The sequence below is a fragment of the Cricetulus griseus genome, chromosome 2 (assembly GCF_003668045.3).
Source record: "Cricetulus griseus strain 17A/GY chromosome 2, alternate assembly CriGri-PICRH-1.0, whole genome shotgun sequence".
Taxonomy (NCBI): domain Eukaryota; kingdom Metazoa; phylum Chordata; class Mammalia; order Rodentia; family Cricetidae; genus Cricetulus; species Cricetulus griseus.
This window is the reverse complement of record NC_048595.1, coordinates 150,945,170-150,967,783: the sequence shown is the minus strand read 5'-3', so window position 1 is coordinate 150,967,783 and position 22,614 is coordinate 150,945,170. Positions and strand designations below refer to the sequence as shown.

At 41.1% G+C, this 22,614-nt stretch overlaps 1 protein-coding gene and 1 pseudogene across 1 annotated transcript in view; one reads left to right on the top strand and one right to left on the bottom strand.

Moving 5' to 3' along the window:
* Positions 1-4,946: 4,946 nt before the first annotated feature.
* On the bottom strand, positions 4,947-10,649 carry LOC103163251 (annotated as a pseudogene).
* Positions 10,650-20,477: 9,828 nt separating this feature from the next.
* Positions 20,478-22,614, top strand: part of Dnajc5b (DnaJ heat shock protein family (Hsp40) member C5 beta) — a 40,641-nt gene continuing 38,504 nt past the window's right edge. Inside the window, exon 1 of the mRNA XM_027398704.2 lies at positions 20,478-20,596. Coding sequence (XP_027254505.1) covers positions 20,478-20,596 — 119 coding nt within the window. The remainder of the gene's footprint in view (positions 20,597-22,614) is intronic.

The window sequence follows — 22,614 nt, the reverse complement described above, 5'->3', positions numbered from 1 at the left end:
GGGGTCAACAGAAGCTCTCAGCTGGGTGTCTCCCTAGAAACACTTGGAGAGCTCTTTAAAAAGCCTCAAGCCCAGCCACACTGCAGGATCTTGCTTTGGGTTAGTTAGTGTGGCCCTAGGCTGCACAACATTAGGATGGTTGCCAGCCATTCTTTAGCATCCTGATCTAGTTCTTCCTCATTCACCGTCTAAGCTTCCATACTTTCTACAGATTTGTAGATTTGACCAAATTAGAATCTCAGCCCCCTTGTAACTTTAAAATTATATAAAAAACAGTTTTCAAGATCTCCAGGTGGGAAACAATGGGCCTCAGCTTTGAAACCAGAAAGGTGGGCTTTGTAGATAGTTAGCAAAAGTTTTTTTTTTTTTTTAAAAAAAAAAGACAAAAAATAACAAAACATGCTAGGAATTAACCTGTTTGCTTCCTATGTTGTATAGAACTCGATTCTACAGAGCTGCCAGGGTCACTGTGTAGTTATGGCTAAGACACTGCTGTAGTGGCTTCTTCATTTTACAGAATCAAAGAAACAAACCTGTACATGTTCATTTAACACAATGAATTCTGACCAGATCTCTTTGAAACTTACAAGCGATGGTGTGAGACTGGATATGTCACCCAGTGACAATGCATTTTCCTGCCATATTTGAGGTCCATACCCAGCATTGTAAACAAAACCCAAAACCCAAGCCAACTAAACAGCCGCAACAACAAAGAAATCAACAGTGGTGTTCTGGGTTCTACAATAATAGTAATGATAATGATGATGATGATAGTAGTGATGACTAAATACCTAAACAGCTGTTGCTAGCCAGACTTGCCATCTCTGTGACAACATATTTGACAAAGGACTTACAGAGAGAAAGGTTTGTTTGTTTCATGGTCTTGGGGGTTTCCATTCGTGGGTTTCTGACTCCATGTACTTTGACTGGACATTGTGGAAGAGTTATATGTGGAGGAGGAGGCTGCTTACCTCATGGTGGACAGGAAACAGACATCGGAAGGGACTGGGGATCACATGTGACCTTAAAAGCCACACCTCCAAAGACCTCCTCCTTCTAGCTAGGTCACCTCTCAAAATAACATAACCACCTGGAGATGAAGGGTTCAACACATGGGTCTGTGGGCAACATTTCAGATTCACAACACAGCATGATGTCTACAGGTGATGAAAACTGTAACACGGGCAGCAAGGTTGTCTTTATTCATGCTGTTAGGAAGCCTTTGCCTGAAGATGTTTATTAGCACTGTGTGTCCCTGCACACCCCTTATTTAACAAGAGTGCTATTTGAGCCTTCTTAGACAGGAAATTTAAATGAAAGACCGTGTATCCTCATACTCATTGATTTGACTGAGTATTCAAGGACTCTGTCTGATGGGTGCCACTGCAGCTTCTGTGCTAATATAGTATTTCTTCAGATAATCCTAACCATGTGTTTTCATTGATAATGACATAGAAAAGGTTCTGATGAGCCTCTAAGGGAACGGCAGAGCAGAACTCCTTCCTAGAACGGGGGGGGGGGGGCAGGATTAGTGTACTCATTTACTTTTCTATCATAGTGAGCAGAATACCTAGCAGAGAGAACTCGGGAAGGGTTTATTTTGACTCCTGATTTCAGAGGGTTTCAGTCTATCATGGTGAGGAGGGGAGGGTAACAACTTAGTCTGTGGCAGCAAGAGAGTATAGCAGGAAGCCTATTCACAGTATGGCAGATCAGGAAGTAGATCAGGGTAGACCAGCATAACCTTCACAGGCTTGTCCACCATGGCCTTCTTCTGCCATTTATCCATACCTCCTGGAGTTTCCAGAATCTCCCAAATGTCACTACCAGCTGGGAAACAAGTATTCAAAACATGAACCTATGGAGTGTTTTGGATTTAAACCATGACAATTATAATTTCACAATCCTCTCACCATCAGCATGGCTCTGTTTCATTCTTCCACAAGAAAGGTCCCTTTAGTCCCCTTTAGTTCTAAGTCCTCCTTTTAAAACTGTGAACCATTCGCTTCACAGTGCCTTCAGTTTAATGCTTTTTAGATCAGTTACTTATGTGCCATCCCCCAGTTCTCCCTTTGGCTAATACCATTTGAAATCCTTCTAGGAAATCTCACCAGGCTCTGGCTATTATCTTTTGGTAATGTGTGTTTAGAAACCCTCTAGCTGGGCAGTGGTGGTGCACACCCTTAATGCGTGGCAGCTTTAATGGGAGGCAGACACAGGTGGATCTTTGTGAGTTGGAGGCCAGCCTGGTCTACAAGAGCTAGTTCCAGGACAGGCTCCAAAGCCACAGAGAAACCCTGTCTCGAAAAACAAAACAAAACAAAACCAAACAAACAAAAAACAGAAACCATCTACGCCTAGGCATGTAATAACATCCTATGTGTGAGAGGACACATCAGGGAGCCCCTTTACTTCATCCACCCATTTGGCATATACCAGCAATCTCCTCATGAAGTTCTTTCCTGATCTACTTGGTTGTTTCTGTTCAGGGAAGCATGGCTGGGTCTTCTTCCTGCTTTACCTGACATTGTAGCATCTATCCAAAAATACAGATTTATATTTCCATGAGTGACTTGATTACTGACCCTTCTGGAAGTCTTGAACTCTTGAGGCCAACAACCCCAAAGCCTGTGTCCCTTTTTAAAATCAGCGTTTTTCCAGCACTCATTCCTGGCTTGGACCCAGTGGGTGACTGGTATGAAAGAACAGGATGATAAGAATCTGTGATTTCTGTTTTATTATTTTTGTTGTTTTTAAAAAAACTTTCTTGCTAAAACATAGCTACAATTCCACTTGAGTCAAGAGTTTGACAGTGCACTTTTAAAGCTAATGAATTATGAAATATTAAAATATTAGGGATGTAAGAAAATTAATGTGAAAAATATGAATTTTACTGCAATGGTTGATATTAAGTTGAATTTGGAACAGATGCTGTCACTTTTTTTAAAGCTATCTATCCCTTGTTAACATAGCAACTATTTTCATTTCTTTAAAGGGCACTGTCCTTAGGCTAAAGGGATGCTGGGATTTGAGTATTTAGCTCATAAATCTCTTTAGGGGGTATGTTCTTACTCCCATCTCTCTGTGTGATGGGATGCTTCCTAAACTCTGACTGGAAATGAGGATCAGTGAGATTTTTATTTATTGGTACCTAAAATGCAAACGCCCCCTAGAGGCGGAGTGTGCAATGAGCTCACAGAGTGGCCTTAGGCCTTACTGACTCCACCTTTAACCCTAGAATTCAGGAGCAGTACTGCTTCCACCTGAGACTGTCATTAGTATGCTCTTACCAGCCATCAGGAGCTGTTTTCTCACTTGGCTTTTTTGTGTGAGCGCTTGGGATTGTTTAAACTTAGATTAAACGACCGTGAACTGGTCTTGACAAAAAGTTCGTGTGAAGCTATGGAAAGAGTTGTATCAATGCAGTGAGTCATTAAAATGCTCCTTTATTATTTCCCAATAGTTTTAGCTCATCTGATTAATAGTAGCCTTAGACCAAAAGGACAATGAAATCTGAAAGAAGCCACTCCGCAGGCTAGGAGAGCAGCGAAGTATTGCTGGAAGCCACGGTAGAGCTGGCTGAGCCGCGCACCGGCTAATGAAGGGTGGACGCTGCATAGGTTCGGTGTCATGACGCTCTGTAATAGCAGATGGATGGTCATTTATGTTTTATTCATCCTTTGTTATGTTTTCCAGAGGGATAACCAATTGGCTGATAAAGTAACAAATGAAAAGTAACCTGACTCCACTGACCTGTGCACCCCAGAGGGAAGGATGGAACGGAGTGGCGCTTAACTCTGCCACAGTGGAACGGGTATGGAGTAGAGCTCCTCTGCTCGCTGCCACCGTCATTTCTCTGCACACCTGTTTCCAGACCCGGTGAAAACAGCAAGTTCTTCCTGTTGGAGGACAGAATTGGAGTCATAAGAACAGGTACTGTGGGGTATTGGAAACACGCCTGAATTGCCCCGTCTTCAGGTTGCTGTTTATGTAAATACTAATACAATTAAGAAACATTTATGTCCAAATAGCAAATAAATGATTATTCTAGGGACAGTGATGGCTTTTAAAACATGGCGTCTTTTTTAGATTGTGAGAAGTCCCAACAAAATGGCAGGGCCTGTTCTTTCCCCAGTGACAGCCACTGAAGAGTGTTGTCTGTGTTTAACCAGCTGATCTCTGGTGCACACTCACATCTTCTAGTAAGGAAAGAACCATGCTATGAAAGGCATAGTTTTATTTTCCCACTATTTTTCATAATTCGTGTACAGCAGCATGGCAAAAGAATACTCTTAGATCCCTGGAATTAGGGTTTTTAGAATATTAGTTTTATTGTGACGCAATGACCGTCTCCGGCACAGCACTGACCCTTTCATTTTTAACTATGACCCAGAAGCAGGTGCACAGCATGAAGTTTGGTGACAGCAGTCAATGCTTTAAGATATTATGAGGCTAGTAGGATTGTTATGCAGCCAAAAAGTCATTTTCAGTTCAGATGATTGAGTATCACATATTGGATGATCAAATGTCAATTACTTGATGATTTTGTAAGATAATATTTCCCCTTTGAATGGCTTACAGGATTTTGCTTAGGGATACTGGAATAAAAGTATTTTAAAAGTTTATGAAAATTAAATTTACATGCAGGATTAAATAAAGCTATGGGCCCATTATTTACTTAAGGTTGTTTAGGAAGAGGGTTTTTTATTTTCACATACTTTTAATTTCAGAACAAAATAAAACAAACAAACAAACAAAAACCCACAATAAGTAATACCCAACCCTGTTATTCTGTGGGAGGGGATTTTCCTGCCTTAAGGCACAAGGACAGGATGAAAGAGATCCTCTAGCATGAGCAGAGAGCCAGGTAGGGCAGGACCATCCAAGGCTTCCTGGGAGGGGGGACAGGGAAACTATACATAGGACATGGTCTTCTCGGGGGATCTCTAATCTACTTCTTCCATGTGGGAGGCATCCTCATCCCCCTTGAGTGGGGGATCTCATCAGGAACAGTAGCACTGGGCTCCTCTGCTGTCACCTCATCTTCATCAATACCCAGGCCTAGTTTGGTCATGCGGTAGATGTGGTTGGAGTGGGTTTGGGGATCCTCAAGTGAGAAACCAGAGGAGAGCAGAGCAGTCTCAAAAAGCAGCACCACCAGGTCCTTGACAGCTTTGTCATTTTTATCTGCCTCAGCCTTCTGCTTCAGGATCTCCATGATGGGGTGGTCAGGGCTGATCTCTAGGTTCTTTTTGAATATCACGTAGCCGATTGTAGAGTTGTCTTGGAGTACCTGGGCCTTCATGATCCCCTCCATGTTGGCTGTCCAGCCGTAGGTGCATGTCACAATGCAGTAGGGTGAAGACACAAGCCTATTGAAGATTGTCACCTTCTCTCAACCTTCATGAGCTTGCAGAGATTCTCAAATTTTGCCTTGTTCTCCTCCATTTTCTTCTTCTCTTCCTCATCTTCTGGTAGCTCCAGGCCTTCCTTAGTCACTGAGCCCAGGCTCTTTCCATTGAACCCCTCGAGTTGCTGCATGCAAGTACTCATCAATAGGCTCAGTCATCTTTACCACTTCAAAGCACCACTTCCGCACACGCTCCACAAAGGCAGAGTTGGCTACCTGCTCTTTTCTCTCATCAGTGATAGATGACTTCTGTGTCTCCTTCATGGGAGATACATACTCTGACAGGAAAGTCATCTCATCTCCAGACTGAGAGGTGTCATAGGGTAGCAGCTCAGAGAGGCATCGACGGTTAGTGGAATCTTTATGGAGTCCAAGCTTTAAGTTCTTGGAGAAGAACTTAAGCCTCATAGAATTTCTTATAGTTCTCTTTGTCTTCAGCCAGCTCAGAGATGAACTAAGGGACTTCTTCACAATGGTTTTGTGGATGACTTTCAGGATCTTGCTCTGCTGGAGCATTTCTCAGGAGATGTTCAGGGGCAGGTCCTCAGAGTCAACCATGCTGTGGATTAAGTTCAGGTACTCAGGTATCAGCTCATCATAGCTGTCCATGTTGAACACACGACAGACATACAGATTGATGTTGTTGTTGTTCTTTTTCTTCTTAAAAAGGTCAAAGGGAGCTCACTGAGGAATGACGAGCAATGCTCTGAATTCTAACTGACCTTCTACAGAGAAGTGTTTGACTGCCAATCAATAGTCCACTACTATATTAAATTTAGAAATTGTAACATTTCAAATGATAATTTGAAAAACCTCGTAAACTGAAGGGTCACCATGCTCTCCAGGATATAGATTTCCATATAGGAAACTGAGCAGTGAAATCTATCTTTATTTTTCCATTGGGAAGAGGAATGTAGGAAAGCATGACCCCGGGACAGGGAAACATCCCACGGTGATATATCCATGCCTTTTCTTTGGAGGGCTTAGGCATAGCCCAATCTCCCTGTTCCACACAAGGGACAAGTGTGAAGGCATCAGCTTTAAGAGAAACTAATATTACAATGCTGTCTGAAGATATTGCCAGGATCCCTGACCTGCCTTACTCCCAGTGGAAAGTGTACTGAATCAGTATGCAGGCACTCTCATCCCTGGGAACCTTGGAGGTCCTCTGTAAATCCTATGAATGCTAATGTTAGTTTTATGCCTGGTAAAATGATGTTGGATACCAAATTTAACACACTCACCTTCTATCATGGACTGGCCAGCAGGGGTCAGCAGTGAGAGCCAGAAGTTTTGGAATGGAAGATAAGAGTGCTTTTTCATAGGAGGCAGGGGCAAATTTTAGCTAAAACCAGAAGGCCTTAGGGATGGGGGTGGTGTGACTTACAGAGCCCTGCGAGCAGCCATGGCACTATTTGGAGATGCCCCGAGGAGTTTTGACACAGAGAGAATCTCCTTTTCTACTTACCTGACTTACAAACTGCCCTGCAGGCAGAAGTTCCTAAACTTTTCTGTGGCTCTTGCCTTTCCTTTAAGTCTTGCCTATCTTACTTTGGGAACTCCTTCTTAGTCTACAAACAGTCTCACTGTATGTGCTGAAGGAAGAACCTATCATGGTAGCCCTTAGATGCTGTTGTCCCTACCCAAGGCCTCTCATCCTGGACACAGCTGCAGGGCCCCTCATAGCCTGGTCAGGTACAGTGTAAAGCTGCACAGGGTCAATGTCATCACATTCAGGTTCTTTTATTTTATTATTATTATTATTATTATTATTATTATTATTATTATTATTATTATTGTGTCCAAAGCACAACTCTTTTATTTATTTTTAAATAAATTTTTATTTAAATTAAAAACAATCGTATTTTACATACCAATCCCAGTTCCCTCTCCCTTCCATCCTCCCATGCCCTCCCCCCACAAAACCCCCATTCCATGCCCTATCCACTCCCCAGGGAGGATGAGGCTTCCCATGAGGGATCGTCAAAGTCTGTCATATCATTTGGGGCAAGGCCTAGGCTCTCCCCCATGTATCTAGGCTGAGAGAGTATTCCTCCATAGGGAATGAGCTCCCAAAGCCCATTCGTACACTAGGGATAAATAGACATTCAAGTTCTTACGAGATGTGAATTAAACACTGTCTGTGAAAGATTTTGTGAATTGTGGAGCATCCTACTCAACACGACACAATAAACAGAGGTCCATGTCCATGTCTATTGTGGTATGAATGAGAAATGCCTTCCATAGGCTCACATGATCAAACACATGGTCCCCAGCTGGTACTGCTGTTTGAGAAGATTGGGGGACCTTTAGGAGGTGGTGGTGGGCCTTTGAAGGTTTGTCAAAGCAGAATGTGTCCACAAAGCCAGACACACAGAGAGCTTTAAGGACTAGTGTACAGTGGTAAAGAGACTGGCACTACCTCCTGTTCACTTTCTACTATCTCAGTATGGCTGTAATGTGACCAGTCAGTTTCCTGTTCCTGCTAGCATGCTTTCCCTGCCTGTTGCCATGTCTTTCCTGCCACAAGACACTGCAGCCCACTGGAACTGAGTTCTTTCTCCTTAAGTTGCTTTGGTCCAGGCAACATTTTATCGAAGCAGCAAAGTTAAACTAAGGCAGCAACTAATTACGCTTCAAGAACAGCACACGTGGAACCTAGTTCTATCTGTTATATCATTCAGTTATCCAAGGTTTCCATAGGGTCTCAGAAGTCCAGGGGACATTTATCTCTTTAAGATAACTTTAAGATGAGGTAGTTCTTCCAAGATCCACCATGCCCTGACCTCCAAGATTGAATTCACGCAGTCTCTCTGACACTCTTCAGTGCTGACACCAGGATCAGGCGACATGATGCACGCAGAGATGTCCTTCTGTCACTCTAGTTCCCTCTCCACCTCTTCTGTGCCATACAAAAGCTGTAACAGCCTTATGGGTCAGAATGTGTCCACAAAGCCAGACGCACAGAGAGCTTTAAGGACTAGTGCACAGTGGTAAAGAGATATGAGAGAGCACACGTGTTTTGCTGAGTGTAACAAACAAATTGTTTTCAGACCCACAAGTTGTGCAGATAAAATTGCCTCACTGTTTTGTGTACTGCTCTGTTGGAAGGCTCTAGCCTGTACAACCACAAGGCCTCATCATCATCCCCTGCATCTGAAGAGGGGCTTGAAGGTCCGCTATTCACTCCCATCATCCACGCCTGGTTTATATCATTGGTGTTTTCCTTATTAATCACATCTAAAGTATGTGCAGTAAAACTGGATGCTCCTCCCACTCCCATTCTTCCTTCCTGCCCTTTCAGATTATCTTCGGCAACCTTTAGCTCTTTTGTTTTCCTCTGTACTGGTGACAGCAGCACCCAAATAGGAAGCACAGCTGGTCAGAGAGTACAGAGCTCAGAAATTAACATCTCTGAGCCTTGATAAATTGTACATTATAAGCCAAGCCAGGTGCATTATAATACATGCCTGTAATCCAAATACCTAGGAGGCTGGGGTAAGAGAGTTACTGGTTGAAGGCCAGCCTAGGCTATATATACAATGAGAAAGTGGATATTTTTTTGTTTTGCTTTAAGTATTATAGGACAATCTGTTGACTTATGGGAGCCATGATGTCCTAATTAGCTTTAATTGTCAACTTGATACCCTTTAGAGTCATCTGAGAAGGAAGCATCAACTGAGGAATTGCCTAGACCAGATTGACCTGTGAGCATGCCTGTAGGGGTGGGGGTACCATAACTGGTAATTGATGTAGGAGGGTTCTGCTCACTGCAGGTGGTACCATTGGTAGTTGGTACTAGGTTGTAGAAAAAGCTAGTTAACATACATATAAGCAACATTATGCAGGCTTAGCAGGTTGTATTTATGTATTGAGATACATATATGTATATAAACATATGACTGTAACAATAATTAATGACAAAAGAGGCGATGAATTTGAAAGAGAACAAGAAAGGGGAGGATTTGGAAGGAGGAAAGGGAAAGTGGAAATGTAATTGTATTATACATTTTTTAAATAATTAAAAAAAAGCTTAGTTAAGCATGAGCTGGAGTGATCCAGCAAGCAATATTCCTCCATGGTTTCTGCTTCAAGTTCCTGTCCTGACTCCTCCAATGATGGACAGTGACCTGGAAGCATAAACCAAACAAATAGTTTCCTCCCTTAAATTACTTTTGGTCATGGTGTTTTATCACAACAGAATAAAACTAGAACATATGGCATCTCTCTTGTTCTATGAGACAGATGACAGAGTGATGCATTTTTTCTCCCTCAAACTGAAACCATCTTGAACACTGACTATAGAGAAAAGTCAACAAAGGAAAATTAACCGGGCTGGGATGATGGCTTAGTCGGTAATGTGATTCCCTCACGGGAGTTCCCAGTGTCTACAGAAAATTCCAGCTATGGCTCCACACACTTTTAATTCTAGTGTAGGGGAGGCAGAGACAAATGGATCCTGGGGCTAGCAGGCAAGCCAATCAAGGCAACGGAGTGAGAGAGTTCCAGACCACGGAGAGACCCTGTCTGATAGCAGAGATGCATGGATTCTGAAGAACTGAAGCAGACTTCTGACTTCCCCTCTCATGTGGCACATGTGCACACATACACGGACATGTGTGCCCATGCAAGGACATATGTGTCCATGCATGGACATGTGTGCCCATGCAAGGACATGTGTTAGTACACACACACACACACACACACACACACACACACACACACACACACACAACTTCTTGCTGTACTTTGATTTTTCCTTAGTTCTCTTGAATAGTTCTTTGCAGGCTTCATCATCCACATATATCAGTTTCTCTTATCTCTACTGTGAAGAGCTACACAACACAACTGGATGTGTTTGGTTCAAATAGTTTACTATATCACTTATTTTCCCCAAATTATTCTTTACCATGGACCTGGTGAGCACCTTCAACTTAAAGATCAGAGATAAAAAAAAAAAAAAAACACAATAAATTAGCCTGACTAGGAGGAGATTCCCAGGAAATCACCATAGGTGTTTGAGAGTGTAAGGTACTTGTAGGGGTGGTGGTTTGAATGAAAATGGCCTCCATAGGCTCATAGGGAGTAGCACTATTGGGAGGTGTGGAGTAGGTGTAGCCTTGTTGGAGGAAGTGTGTCACTGGGAGTGGATTTTGGGGTTTCAGTAGCCCAGTGGCACTCTATCTTCTACTGCCTGCTGATCCAGATGTAGAACTCTCAGTTACCTCTCTAACACCATGTCTGTCTCTACACTACAGGCTTCTTGCCATGATGATAATGGACTAAACCTCTGAACTGTAAGCCAACCCCAATTAGATGTTATTCTTTATAAGAATTGCCTTGGTTCTGGATGTGGTGGCACATACATCTAATTCCAGCACTCAGGAGGCAGAGGCAGAAGGATCTCTGTGAGTTCGAGACTAGCCTGGTCTATACAGGGAGTTCCAGGACATCCAGGGCTGTTAAACACAGAAACCCTGTCTCAAAAAAGAAAAGTGTCTCTTCACATCACTAAAATCCTAACTAAGACAGAATGACAGAATGCTTAGTTGACAGTGACTAAAACATCCTCAGAAGGAAGGGTGGGAGTGTATAAATGTCTGTAGTGGTATTGATTGGTTCAATATAGGAAAAGATGGAATGGCCACTGTAGGAGGGTGGGAGCTACAAGTAAGCCCTGAAAGATGTTAAGCCAGAGGACTGGGATCCAGTGGGACTCCTCCTACCTCCTGCTGTTGCTGCTCTTCTATAGTTTCAGACTATTCCAGAGCAGCCAACAATATTCAATTTGCCCATTTGATAGACACACCGGGTCATCATTCTCTGTAAAATAATCTAGGGATGAATGCTAATTTGTCTGGCTTGGATCAGGTAGCAGCTCTTCACCTTATCAGGTGAAACTCAAAACCGAAGCAGGTCTTGGGGAAGGCATGTGCTACACCGGAGACCTACATATGCCTCAGAAAAATAAAAAGCAAGTCAATTGGCCAGTAGGAAGATTACCACTTATAAAGATTTCTGGCCAGAATGACCCAAAGTGTACTTGATGATAATAGGCTTAGATAGATGACCTTTAATTTCAGATTCTAGGATTTGGATTACTATGTTTGCACATTAACTAATTATTTAACTTAGCAAAATGCTGTATATTTGTTATGTGCAACATGATGTTTTAAATTACGCATACATGGCAGAATGGCTAAAACAAGCTAATTAACATATGCATTATCTTACACTTACTTCTCTGTTCTTTTTGTGGTGAAAATGCCTAAGCTCTATTCTGTTTTTAGGAACACAGTATGTCACTATTTGCTATCATCACTGTACTGTATGTCAGGTCTTCTGAGTATGTTCTTCTGTCCTACCAAAACCTTATATCCTTCGACCAAAATCTCTTCAACATCTCCTTACCAGTTCCTTGTAGCCAGCACTCTGTAATTCTCTGAGTCCACGGTTTGGGGCATTTTATTTTTTTAATACCACATATAAATGAGGTCATGTGTTACTCTTTTTTTCTGTGTCTGTTTTATTTCACTTAGCATAATGTCCTCCAGGTTCATTCATGACTTTGCAAATGACAGTATTTCTGTCTTTTCAAAGTGCAGTAATACTACTCCACCATGTAGATATACACACCACAACTCACCCTATACCATACGTGCTTAACTTGATTCCATATCTTCACACTGTGGACAGCGTTGTAATGAGCTAAGGATGCAGATGTCTCCTCAACACTGGAAATCAATACACTGATTTCATTTCTTCTTGACACACCCACAAATGAGATTTGATGATGCATCCATAGTGTTAGCAGTTGGTGACTTTCAGAATCCTGCTAACCAACAAGCTCTTGGAATCTCAGACAAAGGTATGCCAGGATGGTGTCTAAGCCAAAGGAAATCCTTCCTTTCCAGTCCTTTTAATTTGCAGCCTGTGTGTAGTGCAACTTGTGGAAAAGCTGACTGGTTCCTTCCATTACTAGAAGCAGAGGAAAGGAATTTGAGGTCATCCGTCACTGTGGCAGTTTGTCTTTCCATTGTGAATGGTCACCAGGGCTGTGGTACCAAGAGAGGATTGAGGTGGAGGACCAGAGTAGCAGCTAGAGTTGCTAGAACAGATGAAAAGTTCAGCAGTTTACCAAGCAGAGAGGCTGCTGGTGGACGTGTTTGATTTTCTGTTGTGGTGGGCAGTCAGGATTTCTTCTCCAACTTTTTTTGTGTAAGACTCTGCAAATTATGCCCAGGGACTCCAGTTTCATGGGAGAGGGGTATGTGCAAAGTTACAAGGTGTGCCCTTGACCTTTACAGTCTTAACACTCTCGGGTAGGCTGCTTTTGGTCTCAGAGCCTTCGGGTCAGTAGGAGTTCTGTGGAATAATGCCACTTTTCTCTTTAAAGACGCTGAAGGTTCACAAAAACATTTTGAAATTACGTTTGCTGGTTTTTTATTTTTTATTTATTTTTATTCAAATTAGGAACAAGCTTGCTTCACATGTCAATCCCTTCTCCCTCTCTTTCCCTCCACCAGCCCCCCAACTCCTCCTCCCTCCGCTCCCCAGGGAGGGTTAAAGCCCTCCCCGGGGGCTCCCCAAAGTCCACCACATCATCCTGGGCAGTGCCTTGGCCCTTCTCCATGTGTCCAGGTCGAGAGAGAGTATCCCTTCACGTTGCTGTTGTTTTCATGTGCATCGGGTATCACTTTTCCTTGCTGAAGTCTTAGGGATGTCTAAGATTACTGTGACCCACCAGCTGTCTGTAGCTTCTGCTTTTTTCTGAAATGGTTCAGGCACGGACCTTGTTGGAAGAGAGCTAGGAGTCCTCCAACTGTGCCTGCCTACCACGGCCATATGTAATGCTGCTCTTTGGATGCCTGTCTCATCCTTGCACTGCTACAATGACTTGGCCTGACTAAGGGTGTCAAGAGAACAACAACAACAAAAAGACAGACACACAGCTGAGAGGTGCGCACTCCTTTAATCCCAGCACTCGGGAGGCAGAGGCAGAGGCAGGCACATCTCTGAGCCTGGTCTACAAAGCTACACAGAGAAACCTTGTCTCGAAAAACCAAAAAAGAAAGAAAGAAAGAAAGAAAGAAAGAAAGAAAGAAAGAAAGAAAGAAAGAAAGAAAGGAAAGAAGAAAGAGAAGAAAGAACAAGAAAGAGAGAAAGAAAGAAGGAAAGAGAGAAAGAAGGAAAGAGAGAGAGAAAGAAAGAGAAGAATAAGAAAGGAAAGAGAGAAAGGAAAGAAAGAAAGAGAGAGAAAGAAAAGGAAAGAAGAAAGGAAGGAAGGAAGGAAGGAAGGAAGGAAGGAAGGAAGGAGAAAGAAAAGAAAGAGGCTCCAAAGCTACACAGAGAAACCCTGTCTCAAAAAAAAAAAAAAAAAAAAGAAGAAGAAGAAAGAAAAAGAAAGAAAACGCATACCCAGAAAAGCTGGGATCAAATGCACTGCACTTTCTGATGGAGAAACTGTTAACATAAAGCTCGTGGAGAACCTTGGTGGATTCCATGGCAGGCAAGGGTGACCAAGGCAGAGGCGGGGAACAAACATGCCAGGCAGACAGAGCTTAAGTAAGCAGTTTCATTTAAAAGGAGGGAAAGGAGAAGGAAAGAGAAAAAGACAAGAGATAGCAAAGAGAGAGAGGAGGGGGGACAGAGGAGGAGAAGGGAGGAGAAAGAGAGAGAGAGAGAGAGAGAGAGAGAGAGAGAGAGAGAGAGAGGAGAGGGAGAGGGAGAGAGGAGGGAGGGAGGAGGGAGGGAGGAGGGGAGGAGGACGTAAGAGAAAAAGGGAGGCAGGAAATGTCCTATCTGACCCAGGGGTATAGCGGGAGAGAGACAGGAGGAGAGCTTATGTGGATGAAGGTCTTTCTTTTAAAGGGTCCTTTGCACTTCGGCTGACCAGAGTACTGCCCAAGTTCATTCTGCCAGGTAACAGGAACAGGCCAGAATAATGCCTGAATCCTTACAGCACTGCAGAAGCATGGCATGATTGTTATATATAGTTGAACAGAGAGGCCGGGTTGTTACCTACAGCTGAAATGGGAAACAGGGTTATTACACACAGATAAACAGGGAAACGGGTTTATTGTACACAGCTGAACGAAGAGGCAGCTTTACTTTTAGAAGGGCGCAGTCACTGTAGGGAGTAGTCTTCAGGCCGTAAACACCCAGTCAGAGGCAGCTACAGTGGGCATTTTCTTCACACACTATCAACATCCACACATAGACCAAAAGGAAGGCTTTGCCATCCCTCTGAGCCTTGCCCGGAAATGTCTGAGCCTTACCTGGAGCTGAAAGGGTTTGCCATTCCCATGGGTTTGAGGCTAGGGTCCTCGACAGGACTAGTGCATGACCACACATTCACTCAGGAATTCACACACTCAAGGCTTCCTCAACTCCCCACAGATACCACTATTGTCACCAGAGATTCTTTGAACTGTCTCCAAAGCCCTGAAACCAGCTCCTGGACCCTGGTATATTATATTCATTCATTCACATTGGTTCACTGGAGTGTGAGTGTGTGGTGTGTGTGTGTGTGTGTGTGTGTGGTGTGTGTGTGTGTGTGTGTGTGTGTGTGTGTGTGTGTGTGTGTGAGAGTGTGTGTGTGAGAGTGTGTGTGTGTGAGTGTGTGGTGTGTGTGTGTGTGTGTCGTGTGTGTGTGTGTGTGTGTGTGTGTGTGTGTGTGTGTGTGTGTGTGATTTTGGGAGTATATTAATCCCATGATAGTGTATAGCTGGTAATGATTTTCTTCCATTCTGTAGGCTGTCCCTTTGCTCTACAGATTGTCTCCTTTTCTGACCCATCCTTAAATCCTGAATGAAACCAACTGTCACAGTGTAGGAGTTTCTCACTGTGGTCTCTAATTCAGTCTGTAAGGATTATACTGTCTATAATATTTTTATATAATTTCATTTAATTTTTGTATTCCTCAAAATTCTTCTCTTTTTCTTTATCTGATTTTGTATCAAGGTAATACAGGTTCATAGAATGAATTGTATTCCTTGGCTTTCTTTTGTTTTTCCTTTCATTTTCCTCTTTCTTTCCTTCTTTTATGGAGCAGTGGGAGAATTACTGGTGTTGGCTCCTCTTTAGAACTAGTTCTTTTAAAATTCTGATAGAATTTGACAGTGAATTCCCAAATTCTGAGATTTTTTTGGCAATGAAACTCGTTACTATTTTAATCTCATTACTTAATGTGTACCTTTTTATTGATATTTTTAATTATATCCTTATGATTTAGTTTTGGTAGGTCATATATTTCTAGAAATTTACCCATTTGTTGCAGATTTTCCAGTATATTTTAATGCGTTTTCAATTTTTCCTAATTACCCTGTGGATTATTGCTATTTGTCACAGTGTTTCCCTTTTTTTTGTCTTTAATTTTATTAATCTCTCTCTCTCTCAACTTTGGTTAAGAATTTATCAATCCTGTTCATTTTTTCAAAGAACATTTTTTTTGTTAAATTGTATGTTTTGTTCTTTGATTCTCTTTTCATTAATTTCATCCTTATTATTTTTTTACATCTACTTATTAGGGGTTTGGCTGATTCTTGTTTCCCTAAGACCTTAATGTAAGTTACTAAAGTCTTTGAGATCTCTCCAATTAACATTTTAATTATGAGCAGTTATAAATGTTCATCTTAGAACTGCCTCGGTGGCATCTTAGAGGTTACAGTAAGTTCTGATTTTATTTTAATTTTGTTGCAGGAATTTTTTTTTAAAAAAATCCTTGATGGATATTGTTTTCTTTAATCAACCCATTGACCATTTAAAAATATGTTGTTCAATCTCTAAGTACTTGTATAGTATTTGTGATTTCTCCTTCTATTGCTTTCTAGTTTTATTCCATTATGATCTGATACATGAGATTACTTGAATGCTAATTTGGAAGGATTTCCATGTGCTTTTGAGAACAAAGCCTATCCTACAGCAGCTAGATGGCATAGTCTGTAATGTGTGCTGGGTCCATTTGGTCTATGGTGCAGATTAACTCCAAAGTTGCTTTGTGGACTTTGGTCTGGATGATCTACCTGTTGGTGACAGTGAAATGCTGAAGTCACCACTACTATTGAATCAGGACCCAGCGGTTCTTCTATGCCTCTTAGTATTTCTCAAAACTGGGAAGCTCAATGTTTGATGAAAACTTATAATACTTAAATTTGTAATTTTTCCTTTTCTTGTGTTGCTTTTTTTCATCCTGTGAGACAGGCTCTAATACACTTCAAACTCACTATTTGCTTGAGACTGGCCTTAAACTCCCAATTCTACTCTCTCTGCCTCCTAAGTGTCATAATTACAGATGATTACAGCTGTGTACCACCATATCTGGCTCTGTTACATTTTCTTCATGGGTTGTTTCTGTTATTAACACATAGGTGCTATCTTTATCTCTTCTGGATAATTTTGGTTCTGAGTTAATTTTATCAGATCAAGATGCCTATGCCAACTGGGTTTAAACTTACACTTGCTTTGATAAATTAACTTCCATAGTTTCCTTCTTAATCTCTGTCTTTGCTAGTGCATTGTTTTACTAGGAGACAATGGATAGTTTTATTTTTCTCTTTTAACCCAATCAGCTAATTTTCATCTTTTTTGTTTGTTTTTGTTTTTGTTTTTGTTTTTTTTTGTTTTTTGAGACAGGGTTTCTCTGTGGCTTTTGAGGCTGTCCTGGAACTAGCTCTTGTAGACCAGGCTAGTCTCAAACTCACAGAGATCCACCTGCCTCTGCCTCCCAAGTGCTGGGATTAAAGGCGTGCACCACCAATGCCCAGCTTAGTTTTCATCTTTTAATTGGAAAGTTAAGACCATGCAAATTTACAATTTTTATTGATAGAGGTATTGTAGTTTCTGTAATTAAAAAATAGTTAAATGGTTGTTCTTTTCTTTCTCCCCTATTGCTGACGCATGGAAAGGTTCTCCAATCATGATTATTTGGAGTTTTAAACTATCTATACTTATATATTCATTTCTTTCCCTAGACTTGGAGAATTTTCTATGATTTCATTGAATTTTCTATGACTTTAGTTTCAGCTTCATATACAACACAGTCTAGGGTAGATTTGGTCTGTTTATATTCTGTAGTTTTTCAAATTTATAGCCATGATAATTTTTAAGTAGTTGATATTTGAATGCAGTATTTCTCTTTCCTTTCTACCACCCCTGGTGTGTTTTCTTCTGTTTGGTCAAGTCTACTGGTGATACCTTTCCCTTTGCTTACTATTTGATTAGTTGTTTTCAATTTCCAAATTTTCTCTGTTTTCACCCTCCCACATCTCAGTTTTCTAGTTTGCATTTCTTATCCATTTTTGCTGACTTTTTCAGTTATGTTTCTGGGTCTACTCCTCAGGTCTTTAATTGAGTTTTTCTTTTATATCATTGATTATTTTTATAAGTAAATATATCATTTATCCATCTGGCATTGTACCCATTTCAATGTCTTTAAGGTTTTGTTTTGTTTTGTTTTTAAGATTTTATTTATTTATTTATTATGTATACAACATTCTGCTTCCATGGATATCTGCACACCAGAAGAGGGCACCAGATCTCATAACGGATGGCTGTGAGCCATCATGTGGTTGCTAAGAACTGAATTCAGGACCTCTGGAAGAGCAGTCAGTGCTCTTAACCTCTGAGCCATCTCTCCAGCCCTGTCTTAAAGTTTTAAGGAGTTGTGGTCTGGAGGGGTCATGTTGCCTTTCCTTTTCATACTTCTTGCATGTCTGTGTTTAGATTGAGCATATGTTGGTTTGGATGTCTCTTCCACTTTTATTGGAGCATATAAGTGAGTGACTTCTTTTTGAGTGCTAATTTCCAGTACCATTCACAGGGAGAAAACTGCTATAACAGCAACAACATCAAACTGAACAAAATATAGAAATGCACTTACAATTTGTTAAAGCCTAGTCATCCAATGGTAACCATAAAACAACAAATGGAAGAAGTAGGGTAGAACATGTGGTAAAGTCACATATCACTGGGTAAATATAGAGATACTAGCTGAATGAGATGAAGTGTTAGGAGAAGGGGGAAATAAGAAGAAGAAGAGTAGAGAAGAATGTTACCAAGAGGAAGAGGAAAGTTCATTGACTTAAAAATATTGCCCAGTAATGGAAAAATACATAAGCAAAGTTAATGTTGGAGTGAAAAATCAAATGTAAAACCTTAAAAAAAGATAAAGTCAAGGTAATACTAAAAAAAATATAGTGAAAAGGAAAGGAGTGGGCAAGAGAAAAAAGGAAATAAAAGGCTTGCGTGTGGTGATGGTTGTTGTTGGTGACTAACTTCAGAGAACCTAGAGACAGCTAAGGAAGCAAATCTGTGTGTATGTAAGGGAGTTTCTAGTTTGGGTTAATTGAGTCAAGAAGACCACCTGAGGATGGGCAGCAGTATTCTGTGGACTGGATTCCTAGACTAAACAAAAAGGAGAAAGTGAAGTAAATACTAGCATATATAACTGCTTCCTGACTATGGATGCCAAGGACCAGATGCTTCACACATCTGCTGCCATGACTTCATGACAGGCTGCTATGATAGGCTGCAATTTCTGTGAGCTCAAATGGCTCTTCCTTCTTTAACTGACTTTTATCACTTATTTTGTCACACAATAAGAAGAGTAACCAATATTCACGCATCAACAAAATCAGAGGAATAACAAAAATGTGGAAGTTTCTCTCTTAAAAATAAAGATAAAGTAGAACACTGCTAAAACCCCAGTAAAAGTAAGAGAGAAACACAACAATAAAGGGGATGCTGTAGTGGCTTCCTTTGGGGTCCTCTACAGCTGGAGTCTGTAGAAAGGGACAATCAGTTGAATTTGTACACTCTTGTCTGTTCTGTGGTTTATGATGGTGCTGAGCCAGCACATGTGTTGGGAGTCTTCCAGAGCTGTCTTCACGTTAGTGTCTTTTCTTCCTCATGCACCACGTGATTCTCCTAGCCATATTAACCATGTATCTTTAACCTGGCCAGGTTTGGGCATCTTCTGAAAGATGCCTCAGTTTGTACACTCTTGTGTGGCTAGTGTTCTAGACAGGAAACCCCCAAGTGTACTGGTAGTGGGGAGAGCAAACGCAGCACTGCAACATTTACAGGTGGCCCTGTCTCCATTCTTTCCTGCCAGAGAGATGTGGCTGAAGATGTTAGGTAGTCCTCTGGAGGTTGAGAGTACTTTCTACCTAAATGAACCTCGTGACAGATACAATGCTCTGTCTCTAGGTGTTGACCTAACTGTTGACTTCAGGCTTGTGTTTATCAAACTCCAAAATTCCTAAATGATGAGGTTGGATTCTAGACACTAATGTTGGCACTGCATCCCCCTTGTGCATCTCACTTCCTGAGCCAAACCTCCTGCCCACCTGCTTCTCAGTGTCTGGCTTTTCCACTTTCTGAGGCTGCCTTCTGGATCTGTCTTCATGTTGGGACTGTATGATTGATGTCAGACTTTCTAACTCCCATTTTCAGATCCCCAGGGTAGCTTAGTTTTAAATATTGGGTCCCCTTCAAGTTTTTGCCTAACCATAGACGTCTGAACCAAGGGGTAGAGTGTACAGTGGAACTCTCCTCCAGTGCTGACTTGACCCACTGGTGGAGTCATTCCGTCTCACGGAAAACTACAGCTGGCTTTGAATTTTGTGAGAACTGTGGGCAACCACTGTTTAAATGGAGTTTCTGCCTCCCCTACTCCACATTGTAAAGCCACTGCACTGGAGCTGTGTGAAGGGACTTTTTGCTGAGTCACTCTTCTGTGTCTCAGCACTTTTCAGGAAGTGGTTACTCACCACCTTCCTAAGGTCTCTTAGCTCTTTGTTTTAGAATATTTTAACATTTTATTAATTAGTTTATTCATTGTGTGTGTATGTTCTTGTACACACACACACACACACACACACACACACACACACACTTGTGCCTACTCTCAACATTTTCTCCCTCATACTGCACCTAGCACACAAGGGCACTTCTGATTATCATTTTACCAAGTGTTAAAAATGCACTTTCTTCCCTTGCAGGAGGCAGGATCCAGAGTGCATAACCTTCATGGCTCTTTTCCCTCTTTGGTTTTGTAGTTTGAGAAATGGAGTTTAACATACCCAACCAAAGACAGCGGACTATGTCAACAACAGGAGAAACTCTATATGAAATTCTTGGTCTGCGGAAGGGAGCATCTTGCGAAGAAATTAAGAAAACTTACAGGTACCATGGAAGTTCAGTGGGGACAGGTCCTGGGCTCCTGTTGGTGGTTTCTGGTGACTGGCAAGTGGTACCAACTTAAAGGCATAAGCTTTTTGCCAAGGCCAAGTGATCTTAATTTTGAACCCATGTTCTTCCCTGTTTTGTAACATTAACAGTTCAGAATAGACAGGCATAGCAGTAGTTTTTGAAAGAATTACCATGCGATGTCTAGCCCTGAGGAAAGGATAGTTAGTACTCTAGATTGGGAGAGGAAGCCATCAAGGACAAAGGAGGAAGGAAACCTAAGCAAATCAGTAGCTAAAGTTCAACCCCTGTGACAGGACATCACTGCATCTGGTAGAAAAGTTTGTCACCTATGCTTTACTGTCAATTACACTGTTGAGGCCTTTAGTTTTGATCTTTCCATAGCTGACTTGTCTTTAGTAGTTAATGTAGGGAAACACTAGAATACCATTTTACTTAAAATTCTAAGAAATAAAAATGCATATGAAGTATAAAATCGCTAATTTTAAACAATCAAAAGTGAAGATAATGTGCATCTGTAATTTTAGCTTAAAATAATTTTCATGGAGAGTTTGTTTCCTTCATCCTTTCCTGTGTAGATAAGACAGTAAAAGGTTAAATTGAATTTGTCTACAGTTTCCACTCATCTTTCTTTCTCCTAAATCCTGTAATGAAAGCTTCTTGATGTTATCAAGTATCCTGTTTTCATGACTGTAACCTATGGTTATTCTCAACGTATCTAGTCATTTTATAAGTTATTATTTAACATGGAAGCTTTTCAGTTTTTCTCTATGCTTAACATCCTGTATATAAATCACAGTACCTATTTCCTATTATTTCCTAATTGAGGAATAAAGACAAAATGAAGCAAAACATGATCATTTTAATCAGCACCTCTTGGTTTTTATCTTGAACTGGGTTTTTAAAATCTTAGTTCTTTTTAAATATATGGAATTTTAAAAAATTGAAATGAACAAATCATTAGTAATTTCTGTTATATCTTTGTCATACTTGTCTTGACTAAAACGCCTCTTTTGATTACAATATCATAATAATATCATCTCCTTTCTCCTTTTAGTACATCTATGATTTTGCTTTGATATTAAATCTTTGACCCTTTCAGGCCTTATTATGGTATAAGGAAAGATGCAGAATTCCAGACTTGGTTTTACCAAATCACTAGCCCACCAATATTTATTAACCTGTCCTATTCTGTCACTAATTAGACTTTCTTTGGCCCTGAGCTTTACAATGTGATGACCTATAGCAGCTCATGGGGCCTCAAGAAGCTTTTATAAGCGAAGATCCTTCAGGCTGCCATTTGGATCCAGTTTTTTGAAAATGACAGAGGCTGATTAAGGTCAATGCAGCTCTGCTAAGGCATATTTCACTTGGAGTGCTAGGGGCGGAGAAGTCTTTACTATTTCGTTTGGCACCATAGCTTCAGAAATGTGCCAAGCTGTGGCACAGTCCACAGATGATGAATGCCCTCTTTGGAACAGGAGCTGAAACTCTCTTCAGGCTAAGCTAGTTTGTGGGGACCTTGGGGATGAGAGTCAGAGCAATCGCATTTTAGGTTTAATAACTGCAAAAATGAGGAGTTAAGAATCTACATCAAACTTCCTTTCCATTCTTAAGGCTCAATTTAGAAATGTGACTTTTAATTGCCTTTATTAATTTTGGAAGCTGAGATTTCAGGTCATATCCTCATTAAGGCATTAATTATGCAGAGCTGCTTGCAAGTTTAGTAATCACAACATAAAGTCTTTTCATGTAATCAGTGTCTTGTCATTAATTTGGTTTTAATGTCAAACAAATATTATTTTTCAGCTGATTAGGGTACTAGCATGCTGCCCAGAGCATCTACTTCTACCTAAATTAGACATTTGTATTCTGCTAGTTATTCAAAATGTAGGAGCAGGCTGCAAATCCACTGAGAATATTATTCTTATACTCAGAGATCTGGATTGAAGCAGTGACAACATAGTGAAATTAAAGGCCAGTGAAATGTAATA